At 40.5% G+C, this 16,921-nt stretch overlaps 1 protein-coding gene across 1 annotated transcript in view; it reads right to left on the bottom strand.

Moving 5' to 3' along the window:
* PTEN (phosphatase and tensin homolog) overlaps window positions 1-15,062 on the bottom strand; it is a 98,079-nt gene extending 83,017 nt beyond the window's left edge. Inside the window, exons 1-2 of the mRNA XM_054035617.1 lie at window positions 15,006-15,062; window positions 11,342-12,146 (exon numbers count right to left, since the gene is read on the bottom strand). Coding sequence (XP_053891592.1) covers window positions 11,342-12,146; window positions 15,006-15,062 — 862 coding nt within the window. The remainder of the gene's footprint in view (window positions 1-11,341; window positions 12,147-15,005) is intronic.
* Window positions 15,063-16,921: the final 1,859 nt, after the last annotated feature.

Here is a 16,921-nt window from a genome sequence, read left to right as displayed (position 1 = left end):
CACATGACATTTGCCAGTTGGCAGTACTATCCTGTACACACACTCCCTATTTAGATACAGGCTGCATTCCTGTTAGTTGGTCTGGGACACATAATCAGCCTGCTATTTTTCAGCAATTCTGGATGGTCAGATAGTAGAAAGGAAATGAACAGGAAGAAAGTTCTTCAGAGAGTTAAGGAGGGTTCCTTGTAGCCAACCAGCTGCACTTTGCCAGCTCTGCCATCTGTGACTTAAAGAAGAAGAAGAGAGTCTCAGATGTGGTTTATTGATAGGACAATTTTGCAATTTAGGAGTAACATTTTAACCTTTTAATGTCTGATGTTTTCAGTTTAAATCCTTTTTATATTTTAAACTGAAACTTGTAGCACGTAATTTAAGCACAGTAAGCAATTCTGTTTATCTATACTATGTGCATGGGAGAAAATCCTCTATTTACAAAACTTCATGTAAACAATAAAAATGTCTAATTGGAGCACAAAGGCTATAAGCAAGTTCTATTTTATAGTAATGTGGGAAACCATGCATAGGGGTCAGATTTACTCCAGAAGAGATGCTTGAGAAAGAGTTTGAAGAAAAAGGTGTGCTGGATTTTTAGTTGTAACATGCTTCGCAGATTCATGAACACAAAAAATGTGGATAACGAAAAAGATGGCATGAGTTCCTCTGGAAAGCTGATAAATTCCCTAAGAAGTGGTTGCTGATATTACAGAATGTGAATGAGATTCTCTCACCACCAAGAGAAATAAGCAATAAGAAATTAAAATAAAAAGGGTCTAACAAACCAAGCAACAGCATGACTACACTATTCAAACTATAGGAAAATATAGTTCAACAAGGAAACCAGCTAACAAAAGCAGCTAGAAGGATATGTAACTTCAGGTATAAGTGTTCAGTTCCACAAGGAAACATGCATGTGGCCCCAACAAAGTCTGCGTAGATGTTTCTGGCAAAGACAGAGCGCATATGTACAGTCAAGAATGTGAATCTCTTCAGCTCATATTCAAAAACAATATGTTCTTCTACTCCTTACTCATTTTAGCCTGCAAGACCAGCACAACTAAGAGTGAGCTACAACATTGTATTCCTTCTTAGCCAAAAAGAATTTCTAGGCTAGAGAGTTACATCTTTCTGATAGCTGCTTTCAAGTTAATGTATCCACACTTTGCATCACTGTTCTTGGCAAGAACTAGAATACAGAATTTTATAGAAGTCCCAAGAAATATCCAAAACTTTCATAAATAGGGAAAAATACAAAAGCATATCAGCCTGGAGGACAGAGACATTTTGTATGAAAGTTTTGTGAAATCTAATTTAGGGGTTTACAAGAATTTTCTACTATTAACATCCTCAATCATAACTTCCTCTGGGAGATCATTAATACAGAGACAAAAGCAGGAATGCAAAGCAATCTTCAATACCAGATTGGGGGTGGAATACACTTGTTTTATTCTAATGAAGTCTAGTGACTGCTATTATTTTTGATATACACCTCTACCCAGATATAACGCTGCCCTCAGGAGCCAAAAAAAAAAAAAAAAAAACCTTACCGTGTTATGGGTGAAACCAAACTTGCTTTGATCCGCCGGAGTCTGCAGCCCCGCCCCCCCCCCAGAGCACTGCTTTACCGTGTTATATCCGAATTCGTGTTATATCAGGGTGCATTATATTGGGGTAGAGGTGTTTTTGTAATATTAGATCAAAAACTGTATGTTAGCTGCTAAATCAAGCACTCAATTTAGGAAATGCAGGATTTACAATTCTCTGCAACTTTATGCATCCATCTAGTGTACTGAATGATGCAGGGATCCTGGCAAGAAAAAAAAATGCGACCCTGTAATTAAAAACTGTTTTGTACTGCATATGTTCAAGAGAGCAGAATTAAGATTGCATGGGCAGCCATCACTCCGGTATTTAACTTTTCTGCACTTTACTTTGAAACCTAAATAACATTCTTTTAACAGTTTTCACATGCGATTTCCTAGATTTTTTTTTTTGTTTTAAAGGAAAAATTAAAAAATTATACCCTCCTCCCCCCCCCATCATACATTAGTAGGGTCTGAACACTGCACTTCCGCATCCCAGCACAGATTTCTACCATTTGAGTCACAGAACTACCCTACATTAAAAACTGTCCACACGACCTTTATTCAAATCCCCTGCATATATGCATTCTGATAACGTTTAATTGCATGATCATGTACTTTTTTCCTACTGAACCTTGTCCACTGACTTCATAGGATGGGCAGTGAAGGAAGCAGACTGTTGCAAGAACAGAAACGGTGTTACCTTATGTTACAATCAACTAAGGAAGGTCTTAGAAATTAATACAGATTAAGGTACGGTGTGAATTTAAAGCACAGAAACTATTCCTGAATCCACTACCAAATCAGATTAAGCTAAACCAGAACAAGTCACTCTTATTGCCAAATAAAAGCGTGCCTACACATGGAGTTATTGCAGAATAGCTATTCTGAAGTAACTTCATTTGTAGGGTTCATCTACACTTAAAACACTGCAGCACTCCAGTGAAGATGCTACCTATGCCAATGAGAGGAGGCCTTCTCCTATTGACGTAGGTACTCCACCTTCCCGAGGTGGTAGCTAGGTCAACAGGAGAATTCTCCCATCAACCTAGTGCTGTTTACACCGGGGGAGGAGGGAGGGAGAAGGAGGTCATTTTATCTGAGTAACTGAGGGTTGTAGACTTTTCACACCCCTGAGTGATGTAGTTATATTGACCTAATTTCCTATTGTAGACCAGGCCACAGACAAGCCTTAAAACCCAGGAGAAATGGGTTCTATTGCTGGCTCTACCTCAGGACTTCATATGTGATATTAGGCAGAACTAGAGTAATGCATACACACCAAGGTCCAGAATTAAGACTGCACAGGAAAAAGCAACCTCAATCCTCTCATTTATGTTTTTAATACAATACGTATTAATGTTGATACCAAACTACATGAATAACCATACTGATATACAGAGATGAAAAACTATGAAAAATTCCCCACACAGAAAAAATTAATTTGAGTTTTTTTCTACACTGCATATCCCACCAAACACATACCATGAAAATCAAGGAAATAATTAAGTCATTCAACATCCCTGCTACACTCTATTTACTAGTTCCTCTTCTTGATCTCAACTATCACTCTTGCATAATCTCTACCCTAACCTTCAAAGACTAATGTAAAATCTTCATTCTACTTGCATACACATTCAGATTTCAATTCTGCAATTTCTATGTATAAATACCAAATTAGAGTTAACGGAACTTCATCACTTCCTAAACATTACAGAAAAACATCTTCTAGCCACTATTTGCAATTAGTTATTGTATCATTTACACACATGGATAAAATGATGTACAGAATTACACAAAATGTAATTACAAAAGAAACACCAACAGGATACCAAGACAAATATATATATAACCAATAAACCAGGTTAGAAATCTGAGCAATCACCACACACTAGACTGAGAACGAAGGGCTGTTCATAAGGGGTTTAAAAAAAACTACCTGTTATTCCCTTGCTTTTTATGGCTTGCATTGGTCGGGGATACAGTCTATTACTGTTAAAATGTCTTACGTGGTAACTTTACACATAGTGCAAAGGGACTAAAAATACTAACTTTAGATTTACTGGCAGGTTGTTTAATTTCACTTTTTTTTGTGCTGCATTAAACGTGGTGCCTGACAACACTGATTCAGGCAAATTCTGTCATTTCATTATAAAGACTAAGTTCAGCAATATGTACCAAACAAAAATTACATTCTAGGCAGAAACTTCATATACAAAGTCCTACCTAAGAATATTATTAATTTATCATGTTTTGAAGGGCAATATATTCTGTATGGTTTTAGCTCACAGGCTGAAAATTTTCCTTTCAAATATTTTTTGCTTCCTGAAATACAATAACTGCTCGCTTAACATTGTAGTTATGTTCCTGAAAAATGCTACTTTAAGACATGATGCTAAGAGAATCCAATTTCGTCATAAGAATTAATGTAAATGGGGGGGGGTTAGGTTCCAGGGAATTTTTTTCGCCAGACAAAAGACATTATATACATATACAGTATACATTTTAAATAATTTTAAACAATTTATGTTTTACTCACCAATGATGATTGTGAAGCTTGGTTGAGGCAGGGGAGTAGTGGGGTCGGGGCACAGGGTTTTGCTTTGCACTGCCTGTCTGGCACTCCTGCCGGGGAGCAGGGTCATGGCGTGGGGGCTTGCCCCACTCCACCCAGCGTTGCAGCTGGGGAGCGGGTTCGGGGGCTTGTTCCGCCTACACGGTGTTCCAGACAGGGCGCAGCGGCTTGCCCCACCCCGCCCGCCTGGCATTCCAGCTGGGAAGCGGGCAAGCCCCAGAGCCTACTCCACGACAGGAGCACTGGGTGGGCAGAATAGGGTGAGCCGAACAACCTTATAATGGAACGTTGTGCGACTTTAAACGAGTATGTTCTCTAATAGATCAGCAACCTAATAATGAACCAATGTTAACCGGACGACTAAGTAAGGAATTACTGTGCTACATTAAGTCACATAGGTCACTTCCATAAATTAGTATATTCTCATCAAGTTAAGAGGAATTTCTGTACTCAAATTGCTACAGATCAAGAGAATACAAAAACACACATGTAATTGTGCCTTCCTCTGGCATAAATCAAAGGTACTTAGGTGCTTCTGAAAATTATTTAACACATGATAAAAACTACCAAGTTTTTCTAAAGAAAGTAACTGCTACCCACACAGCAAACGTTACACTTTGGAAACTTTCAATAGTTACTATATAATCATCAAGTGTATTGAGAATAACCAACTATGCAATGACAAAAAAAAAATCTTTACTAAGAGCTATTAGTCAACAATCAACAGATATGAAGAGATCTCACTCGTATTTCTATATATGCCATGCTGCAGCAATACTAACCAGCCCAAATGTTTCACAAGCTCCATATACAGGACTATATTATTCCCCGAGACACATGGGTAATATACTCTTTGAAGTTAACAAAAGTAGTTACATGCGACTATCTGAGGACAGAACTAAGACTTAATGTTCGGAATTAGTGTGATGGCCACAAATTGCTAAATAGGGTACACATCCATAAAGATGACAACACTCTCAAAGGCTGAAGTTTAACCCACCCATTGACATATTACCTTAAAACAAAGGCTTAAAGGGTGGGATTTTCGAAAGTGCTCAGCATTGGCCTGACTGCACTCCCATTGAAGTAAGTGATCAAACACCAATAGTCGGCTCTTCTGAAAATTCCACTGTAAAGTAATATGGTTTTAATAACCTTTCAAAAGCAAGTAGAGTCAGAATTAAGACAGCTAGTTGTACAGCTCAAAATGGTTTTGCAGCTATCTCCCGGGAGTTCATAATTTGGTACAGAGCACTACAAAATAGCTCAGTGGTTTGAGCATTGGCCTGCTAAACCCAGGGTTGTGAGTTCAATCCTTGAGGGGGCCACTTGGGGATCTGGGACAATATCAGTACTTGGTCCTGCTAGTGAAGGCAGGGGGCTGGACTCCGTGACCTTTCAAGGTCCCTTCCAGTTCTAGGAGATAGGATATCTCCAATAATTACATTAATGTTTGGTTAACATAGTTGCAGCCTTGAACTTAAGTTTCCTTAGTCTTTTTAAACCAAATTTCAATTTTAGTATACATTTGCTCTATAAACCCTGCAACATTTTTACACATTACAGGGCAGTACCTATTTTAATACAAGATTAGACAAGTCCATTATATATTCCAGAACTACTTGTCCAACTAAGATTCTGTTTAAAATTTGAGAGCATACAATTTCACTAAATAATTAAGTTTACTAGCTATTTCTTTAAAAAAAATCACTATTCATTTTTCAGACATTTACAAGTTATTCACTATTTTTCTGTATTCATTTCCCTCATACTTGAACAGAAGAATTCAAACAGAACATCTAGCCATCACTTGACTAGTAGCTATAAGTGAACACATGGAATAAGAGTTGGCAGCTTCTGTCCATTTAAAAGTGTACACAGGTAATTTGTTAATTTTTAACTTTATGTTTACCTTGTGCAGTCTTCAGAAAAGCTGCACACTGACTAAAATCGTTAGACAATGCAGAAATCAAGCAGTTCCTCGTGAAGTTGGCACTATCATACTATTTATAGAACAGGAAAATACTAAGAGCCAAGCTCAAATTTGAATGAAAATACACTAAGTCTCCCTTCTAATACAGCACAAAAATGCTGACCTCAAAAGTGCATTTTTTGCAAAGGCAATTACTGAAATACATATTTTGTATAGGCTTTAGTTACCAAAACAGTGCTATCCATAAATACATAATACAAAAGTGGCAAAGTTAAATAATCTTCCTCACAAAAAGATAAGGGCTCATCTAATCAGTGGTTTTTTTGTTTGTTTGTTTTTTAATAAAAGCACAAATTTCTACATCTAACAGCACCTGGTTTTCTATCTTAGGTACTTATATGGTATCACAGTACCTGGACATGTCAAAATCTTTTTATCCTGAACATACATTACTGTGACGTAGGGAAGTACTATTAACACATTTTACAGATGGGGAAAATAAGGCAGTGATTTGCCCGAAGTTCACTCAAGCAGTTAGCAATGGACCAGGAAATTGAAGCTGGGTTTCTTGCGCCCCAGGCTCGTGACCCAACACTCTTCTGGTGCACATTTAAAAATAATAGCTATTAGGTACAATACTACAAGAGGATATACGACTAATTCACAGTGATACTGAAACTAATTTTTCATGATCAAAATGCAACTTCCTAGACAATTCTTCAAGAGCAATTCGAACCTGTCAAGCTTTTAATATTGCTAAGTAACATAATGCATACGTAAACACAGGAATATTTTCTCACCAGTAAATTTAGTAAATGCAATGATTTACTAGTACACTTAAGAGTCATGAATAATATAGGGTATTTTAGTACCTTTATATCAAGTAAAACCTTCCATTACAAAATATTTAATAAGAATCACTATATTATGCCTCAATTATAAAGACTGCATTTAATTAGATATTCAACCTCAAATATTGGTTCTAATTTAAATGGAATATTAGATTTTTAAATATTCTATGATTAAGACATCACACCATTACTTCGGATTTATTTTCCTAAAACCAAGAAGCAATAATTTATGGTAAAGTTATATGATCATTTTAAGATTTCATTCAAAAACGGACAATTCTCTGACACAATTCTAACAGGGAAAATTTAGTTAATTACACTGAAACGTCTGCTCAGAATTTTGATTTAAATAACCAATATATGCACAATTATTTTTAAATGTAATAATAGTAAGAACTTGTATAGGAGTTCATTGACATTAATATGGATAAAAGTCACTATGCACACAACTGGGGTCCTAGTCCTGCTTCAAGATCAGTACAGGTGTCCTTGCTAGCTAATCTCAATGCAGGATGGAACTCTGGTGTGAAATGAACATTTTAAAATGCAGTGATCATAATTTGCCTGACTGAAGCTGTGAACAGGTATATAATATAGGTATCAACCAACTATATATATATTTTTTTTAAGACTTCTTAACTGACTGAAAGCTCCACAAAAGATTTAAGTAACTTTCTACAGACTACATCTAAAACACATGCATTCAATCCAAGTTACATGAGACGGTTCTATACAATTGTTACCACTTAACTTTCATCAACCACAGCAAATAAAAAAAATTAAGGACATAGTTTCAGAAATACCAGGTATTCAAGCATTGTAAAATTATTCAAAAATACAGTTAAGGTGTCACTGTATGTTAAAGGGAAACCAGTAATATAAAAAAAAGTTATATTTGCCCCTTGCCCCCCACCTACTATTTCACAAACTATACTTAAAACTGTTCATGCCGAAGCAGAGAGAAATATGGTAGAAGGAATCAGAGGCAGGTAAAAATATTTTATATTACTTTTAACTTTTTTTAAATGAATGGATATAATGTTGAAGACATCCCTTTCCACCGCTATTCCAAGTAAAAACTTCCACAAATGGTGCATGTTGTAGTGTGACATAAGAACTTTGTTTAGCAGTTCAACCTGTGTAATGTGTAAAAATCAGTGTAATCAAGTTAGAATCTTCTTTCTGCATGAATAATTTAAACTGATTTTATCGTATGACACTTGTTAAGTGATTAGTTTATGATGTTTTGATCACATAACTTAAGACCAACATATAAAAACATCTTTGGTATTAAACCTGGGATGTGACCACTACCCATACACAATTCCAACTCACCCCCAAAAAAACATTTTGTAGTTGAAAGGGATTTTTTATGGCCTGTAAAGTATGTTCAGGAATGTGTAAGCTATGTAAATATGTTTGTTTTAAAAGAAAAAAAGGACATCCTGACTGTTGACATTAAAAAACACAAGAAAAATCAAAATCCAAAAAGCTGACAATCCTGAGATCATATGCTCATACACCTCCTTCTGTGCTACATTTAAAATCTAGTCTTTCCTTCTCAAAGTTATGAGCAATCTCTCTACCCACAAAAAAAGTTAACTCAACTAAGATTAATTTGCAGATTACATGTATAAAGAATGATTAAGTTATATAGAGAAAACAACTTAGTCCTATCCAGTACCTCAAAAGTTATACTAACTACCCCCTAAGAACTTTGTCAAAGGGCTTCCTTGTGAAGCCTTCACAAACGTAATTAAAAAAAAAAAAAAAAAATCAAATGCTCACCAATTTATCAGGTTTAGTATTCTAATACATCCAATTATATTTTGTCATTCAGTACATGGAGCTTTCTTCCTTCATTATCTGTTCAGAATCTTCTACAGTGAATAAGAACCTTATGGAAAATAGCTATTTTGATACTAACTCCTCCGTGAAATATTCTGAACTATTTCTAAAACCAATCTTCCCATAAACTTAAACAAGTTAAAACCAGGAGTTGTCTCTGTCCAAATTAGTTTGTCTTCTCACAAACCTCTAATGTAAACCTAAAAAAAAAATCATAAACCTATTTTTTTTTAAGTCAGCAAAGTACAAAGTAGACACATTTTGTAACAATATTGAATGTATCATGCAAAACCCTGAGCTGGATAAGTGAGAAAATCATTAACTAAAATTCAAGAATCTTCTTACCAAGAAGCCAAAAATAAGTATAAGCAGATGAATAGTTAAAAGGAAGTTCTGTTTTGTTATAGTATGTCCTTTTGACATACACATTTTAAAAAAAAATGTTTTAAGGACCAACCCTAAAACTGAGAAGTATGAAATTAGGTTTCTTGCTATTGGTTTTCCATTTTTACTATCATTACAGAAGTCATAAGTACGTACACTATTTAGCATAGCAATAACATTGAAGTCTGTAAGCTTTATTTTAGAGCAAGAATTAGTCTTGTAGGTTTTAGAATATTAACCTATATCTTGAAAATCCAGGTTTGTATTACTATCCACATCACAGAGAAATAAAAAGTTGCAAGAACTTAGAATGGAAGTCTGAAATGATAGCAACTCATTAAATCCATCAGTATGTTCCCAAAAGAGAATAAAAACTATTTACCAAAAATCCCAAATGCTTTACTAAGTAGTAGCTAGTGTTTTAAAAATCTAAATGGTCACTTCCTGGGATCACACATTTTGTTTTTTAATAATCTTCAAAATTTTAGGCTGACACCCAAATCAATGTAACAGTACATATTCTGTACTACAGACACTTCACTCTCTCCATACAGAAGAAATCTAGTATCTATGATGCAATACTGCTCATATTCTGAAGAGCAATAAGCTTATCTTGACTTTACTGTAAACCCATTCTAAATTCGAACCTCCTTCTGAAAATGAATACTATTTTCAATACTTAAGATAGTTTTAGTGCTTGACTGAAGGTACTTCAATAGCAAATTCTACTTTTAGTTAATAGCATGTGATAAATAACAGAACTTAATTTTCATAGTTTAATACATGACAATACAACCTTATATTGTATTAACTTTGCAACACACATTCAAAGACAAACATCTGTCCACTGCTGCTACTATACTACATCTGTTCAAAGGACTATGCAGTTCTAATGCTTCATGGTTTGACTTGTTAGGACTAATAGAGTTAGATTACATATCCCCAAACAGGACATTTCTCAGAGTCCTATGTATTCAAAACATAGCAGTCAGCTGACAAAAAGAACCTCATCCCCTATTTTCGTTTGTGAAATGTCCTCATACACATAGGCATAAGTACATTAATGCATACAAGATCTACCAGCATAAAATATCACTGAATGGACCAATTAGTATTTAAAAAAAAAAAGACTGATTTTTAAATATGGATAGTTATTTTCTTATATTCAAACATGAACTTATTTGTTCAGTCAGTACATATTTTGTATCTATTTACACAAAGACCCAGGTAATAGCAAATCTAAACTACACATCCACTGAAATTATGTCTCTGATTCAAGTAGTTGAGTTACCAATTGAAAAAGGCATCAGTACATGCAGCACAGTAGGACAATTACATTTTATATTTGAACTAAAATCATATATCAAGATAAGAGGCACTATTCTGAACATGAGCAATGAAATCACTGTAAATGGGACAGGACACTGAAGTAAGAGAAATGTCAATACAGGCCACACTAGAATGCTTTAATTTCAAATGAGCACCAGTGTTGATCGCTACAATCACCATTTGCTAAATATAATACCCAATAATCTGCGTGACACCATCATTAGGGACCAAATAAGTACTCAATCTCTATTTTGAGCTATATATGACAGAACCTAAAACACAAGTACAGAGCAGGTAATGTTCATGCCCAATCCTACATCAATCAACTGGAAGGAAGACAACATTCAACCTGGGATATGCTTTTTCTATAACAGACTGCCTCAATTTTTTCACAAAACAAAGTAATACGGTTGCTAAAAACTGACCAACTTGCAATCACAATAACTGCACACACCTGGCCACACATTTGATTTTTTAATTTGATTTTGCTCGAAATAATTATGCCGACCCTAGCTATACAAATAACACAGGCAGGCACACTAGGTAATTGCTGTAAGGGTCTGATGCAATAGCTGTAGGTGCAGCACTCATTTTCATTTTAATCTCATCTCTATCCTGGGTGCAGGGCCTAGGCCGAGCGTTCAGCCTGCCCGCCTGGGCTCTGGCTGCACTGAGGAGCACAGCGGATTCAGTCAGGAACATGGCAGCACTGTGGAAGGGGGAGGGGAGAACAGACACGCATCCCTGCTCAGCATTAACACGACAGGTCGCTGGGGAGATGATCACGGCTCCCAGAGGAACGGCGAGCCAAACGCCAGAGTGGGCCGGGCAAGGATACAGGTCAAATCTAAGTCGAAGCCATCCTCCTGGTATCTCCTTTTGTTCCTGCTGACGATCTCTTTGATGATGGCGGTCATGTCTGGGAGCCGGGGGCTGCTCAGGAACAGCGAGGACAGGCAGGGCAGAGGCGACGGCTTCTGCAGGATGCAGACGGCCCTGGCCTTGGTTGAGGCTGGTTCCCCTCTCCCCGCTGCTGCAGCGGCGGCCGCTGGGCTCTGGACGGCGGCCGGGTAATGGCTGCTGCTACTGCTAGATGGCACCGTGGACAGGGCCTGGCTCTGCGGCTCTGCCCGAGGCCCGCAGGCGGCGGCTGGGGACGGGGGAAGCAGCGAACCTTCCTCCCCCTGCGGCGGCAGCGGCTGCTCCCGGCGGCGGCGGCGGCCCCCTCCTTCCCCAGCTGCCCCGAGCGGCGCTGGAGCCGCGGCGGCGGCGGCGGCGGAAGGGTTTAGAGTCGGCCCAGGTCCCTGAATGTGCCGCCGCCGCCGCCGCCGTCTTTGAGGCGATGGAGGCGGAGAGGGGAACTCTCCAGCGCGCCGGGCCCCAGAAATGGTGACAGCGGGTCGGGCCCCCCCGTCCCGCTCCGCTCCTCTCCGCTCCCCGCCCGGGGCGGCGGCGCAGCCCGCGCGTTGGGGCCGCGCAGCCGGGCGGGCGGGCGCTCCCTGCCTCGCGTGAGGAGAAGGCGGCGTGTCCGAAGGCGGCTCGCACGGAGAAGCGAGTCTGCGCGGGCTCAGGCGCTGCTGTGCGTGCGGGGCTGCAGGCCGCCCGCTCTCATCGGCCCCGGCCTCCTCCGCGCCCGAGCGACACTGAGCGCCTCAAATTTCCATCATGGCTGCAGCTTCCGAGGAGAGACGGAGACTGTCCCGCCCCCCGCCTCCTCCGCCGTCGCCACTGAGAAATAGTCCCGCCACATCAGCGTCCCGCTGCCGCCACGACCGCTGTTCCTCCCTTCCGCTGCCCCGCCCGCTCCTCGGCACTCTCCTGCACCCCGGGGAAACGCTCTGGTCCTAGAGAGGTTGGGAGATCCGTCCCGGGGAGCAAACGGTGAGCAGGCCACAGAGAAGCGGAAGGATATGTTCACGCTACCGCGGCCACGGAGTTACTGCCTGTGGAGTCACGTGGGGCTCGTCGGGGCCCTTTTCTGCCTGCGGCGCTCCACCCACCTCTCCCTGTGGTGGGGCGCAGCGCCTGCCCGCCTCTCCCGCGTAGGAGCTGGGGGGCTGGTTGGTGGGGCTGCAGCTCGGCTACTCCGGGGCAGAACCGGACCTTGGACCCATGCAGCCTGGCTACCCTACGGAGGGGTGGGTGTAGTAATATGTGGGCACCTGCCCGCCGCGCGCGTACGCCCCCCCCCCACACACACACACAAACCTTCCTTCCTCCCCCCCAGGGTAGCAAGGCCAGGTACGGCCAATGCAGTGCTAACGCTATAGGCTGCTTCTGTCGTTCATGTTGTTTCCCTAATGTTAGGGAGCGGTCAAGAAAGGGGGCTCCACTGTGCTAGGCGCTGCTCACACAGACCAGATGGTCCCTACCCCCAAGGCTATATGATGTAACCTGACGGGCCAGCGTTGGGGAAGGGACATGGGACCCTAGCCCCTGTGAACAATCTAATAGTAGCAAATGGCATATCTGTTCCTTTTATTTTTGGGGAGGTGTTTAGGGGGTTACAGTGAGTGGGAATAAGCTAAAGGAAGTGGGAGAGGGTGACTGAGTAGGTGAGGAGTGAGGCCAAGGAGAAGAGACAGGAGCAAACATCAGTATGGAGGAGAGCATGGTTCTTCAAAACTGTAGAAAATACTGATGATGTCACCAGTGTCCACTGGTTCCTGCTTTGAATGCAGATGCTGCTCCTGGTTGCTGGGACCACCATGTAGAGACTGGAAATGTGAGAACTGCTAGAGCATGCAGCATCTTCCCAGGTATTGGCTACAGTGGAAAGTTGTTTCCAAGGAGGAACAAATGCTATACAAGAAAAACTGCAGGATAGCTGAGTTCAGGGAGTAGAGCAATCCCCAAATGTGGTGGCCCTGGGGGCTGCATCAGGTGTAGGAGAAGCAGGAACCATATGTGGCGGATAGATAGTTTGTATTAAGCCCTGTAATATTAGGAATAGCTGCAGTGAGTACACCTGGTTGAAATGTTTTGGTAAAATATGCTGTCTTGGCAAAGATTGTTTAAATGTCAACAGAAGTGTATCAGTTTCCATGAAACTTTCATTTGGAAACATTTTGGGTGCTGGGCAGAGGTTCTATAGGTGGGTGGATTATGATACTTAGCTGGGATTTGTGGGAGACCTAGGTTCATGTCCTTGCACTGAATCAAGCAGAGCAGGGACTCGAATTTGTCTCCTATAGTCCAGGCCAGTACTCTTAAACACCAGGATAGAGCGAGACTCACAACTACCTCTTTCCTCTGATGCAATTCTGTTTTAATGAAAATACAGAAGGAAAACAATTTTTTAAAGTTGGTGTGAAACAGAGTTGTCATTTCCAGTTAGGGTGAATAAGTAATCAGTCTGCAGCGTGGGTTATGGGTCCACCTGTTCTCTATGAGCAGGGAACACCTATAAACCAGCCACAACTCCTCTCCCCAAAAATTCAGGGACATAGTTGCTGTCTGTCATACCCTTCTTACACAAGTCCTACAACTAAGGCTATGTCCACATTACCCTTTTGTTGTTAAAATTTTTGTCGGTCAGGAGTGTGGAAAAAAACATATCCCTGACCCACAAAAGTTTTAAGGACAAAAAGTACCGGTGTGGACAGCATTTTGTCGGTGGGAGATGTGCTCCCTTTGACAAAGCTAGCATCCCTCATTGGGGGTGGTTTTATTTTGCCAGCAGGCGAGCTCCAGCCGGCAAAGAGCGGATACACTGCATATCTTACAACAACACGGTTGCAGCGGCACAGTTGTGCTGCTGTAAGGTACGCTGTGTAGACATAGCCTTACAGAGTGATGCTAAAAACATTAGACCAAAACCTAAAAGCATGATATATGAGACACTGGGAAGAAAGGTAAAAATAACCACAAGCAGGATGGTCACATAACCATAACAGATACCTCACAACACAGATATGTGTAATAAGGTATGCTGTCCACACATATGCAATGATAACTAACAAGAAGTGGAAACACAAACCCAATGGAATGATTGTGTAATCAGCATAACAGAAAAGACTGAAGCAGAGAGATTTTTTTACTCCATTGTCTAAAATAGAAGGGAAGAAGGAGATATTTCATCAATTATGAGAAATGATCAAAGACTTCAAACAATAACAATGAAAAATCTGTGCATGAGGATAATGGTGGATGTAGCATGAAATCTATATAACAACCTGATACTTAATGAGAAATGTATATGAGATTAAACTACCAAAACAATGTGTTGTATCTACCTCTGATAAAGAGCTGAGGTCTCTTTTCCTTTACATTTTAGCAACATTTTAGTATAACTTGTCATGCCAATTAATTAGTTTAAATTTTCTAAAGAATAAGCTCCAACATAGAGGTGGTTTCTGAGCTAGTATATGGGCACCTACTGCCCCCTGCAGCCTCATAGGTCCCAGAGGAGTCAATCCAACCTGACAATAGGAACAGAGAGCAGGAGGGCACAGTAGCAGTACATTAACAACTGCAATTCACCAATTATGTTTCTTTCTCACCTCTTCCATACTCAACACAGCTATATGTCTTGTTTTTGCATCATTCCCACCATACATATAGCTAAAGAGCATTGGAGACAGAGCATAGTGTGTAGATTATAAAAATCTCTCATATCTGCTACTTCAAATACTTGTACTCCACTTCTGCTAGTTCTGAGGAATTGCCCCTATGAACCCAATTGTGCCTCATCTGAATGGGAAAATTACTTGCTTTGTGTGACGATTTGGGGGTTCTCTCCATATCACTTCTGAATTGTCGGATATTTTATTAAACTGAATCATTAAATTACTGTGTCATGGAAAGCCTATATATGTATGTGGATCCACTATGAGATAGCAGGAGTGTATTAGTCTCTGCCAGGCCAGAGACAATGGTGAGTGATCAGTACTCGACTGATCGTCTATTCAAAGTAAGTTTCAGAGTAACAGCCGTGTTAGTCTGTATCCGCAAAAAGAAGAACAGGAGTACTTGTGGCACCTTAGAGACTAACAAATTTATTAGAGCATAAGCTTTCGTGGACTACAGCCCACTTCTTCGGATGCATATAGAATGGAACATATTATGAGGAGATATATATACACACATACAGAGAGCATAAACAGGTGGGAGTTGTCTTACCAACTCTGAGAGGCCAATTAAGAGAAAAAAAACTTTTGAAGTGATAATCAAGCTAGCCGAGTACAGACAGTGTGATAAGAAGTGTGAGAGTACTTACAAGGGGAGATAGAGTCAAGGTTTGTAATGGCTCAGCCATTCCCAGTCCTTATTCAAACCGGAGTTGATTGTGTCTAGTTTGCATATCAATTCTAGCTCTGCAGTCTCTCTTTGGAGTCTGTTTTTGAAGTTTTTCTGTTGTAATATAGCCACCCGCAGGTCTGTCACTGAATGACCAGACAGGTTAAAGTGTTCTCCCACTGGTTTTTGAGTATTTTGATTCCTGATGTCAGATTTGTGTCCATTAATTCTTTTGCGTAGAGACTGTCCGGTTTGGCCAATGTACATGGCAGAGGGGCATTGCTGGCACATGATGGCATATATCACATTGGTAGATGTGCAGGTGAACGAGCCCCTGATGGTATGGCTGATGTTACAAGGATAGGTTCCTGGGTTAGTGGTTTTGTTCAGTGATGTGTGGTTGCTGGTGAGTATTTGCTTTAGGTTGGGGGGTTGTCTGTAAGCGAGGACAGGTCTGTCTCCCAAGATCTGTGAGAGTAAAGGATCATCTTTCAGGATAGGTTGTAGATCTCTGATGATGCGCTGGAGAGGTTTTAGTTGGGGGCTGAAGGTGACAGCTAGTGGTGTTCTGTTATTTTCTTTGTTGGGCCTGTCTTGTAGGAGGTGACTTCTGGGTACTCGTCTGGCTCTGTCAATCTGTTTTTTCACTTCAGCAGGTGGGTATTGTAGTTTTAAGAATGCTTGATAGAGATCTTGTAGGTGCTTGTCTCTATCCGAGGGATTGGAGCAAATGCGGTTATATCTTAGAGCTTGGCTGTAGACAATGGATCGTGTGGTGTGTCCTGGATGGAAGCTGGAGGCATGTAGGTAAGTGTAGCGGTCAGTAGGTTTCCGGTATAGGGTGGTATTGATGTGACCATCGCTTATTAGCACAGTAGTGTCCAGGAAATGGACCGCTTGTGTGGATTGATCTAGGCTGAGGTTGATGGTGGGATGGAAATTATTGAAATCATGGTGAAATTCCTCAAGGGCTTCTTTTCCATGGGTCCAGATGATGAAGATGTCATCAATGTAGCGCAAGTAGAGTAGGGGCGTTAGGGGACGAGAGCTAAGGAAACGTTGTTCTAAGTCAGCCATAAAAATGTTGGCATATTGTGGGGCCATGCGGGTACCCATAGCAGTGTCGCTGACTTGAAGGTATATATTGTCCCCAAATGTGAAATAGTTGTGGGTGAGGACA

This window comes from Malaclemys terrapin, chromosome 7 (assembly GCF_027887155.1).
Source record: "Malaclemys terrapin pileata isolate rMalTer1 chromosome 7, rMalTer1.hap1, whole genome shotgun sequence".
NCBI classification, from domain to species: domain Eukaryota; kingdom Metazoa; phylum Chordata; order Testudines; family Emydidae; genus Malaclemys; species Malaclemys terrapin.
This window is presented reverse-complemented; position numbering and strand designations above follow the sequence as displayed.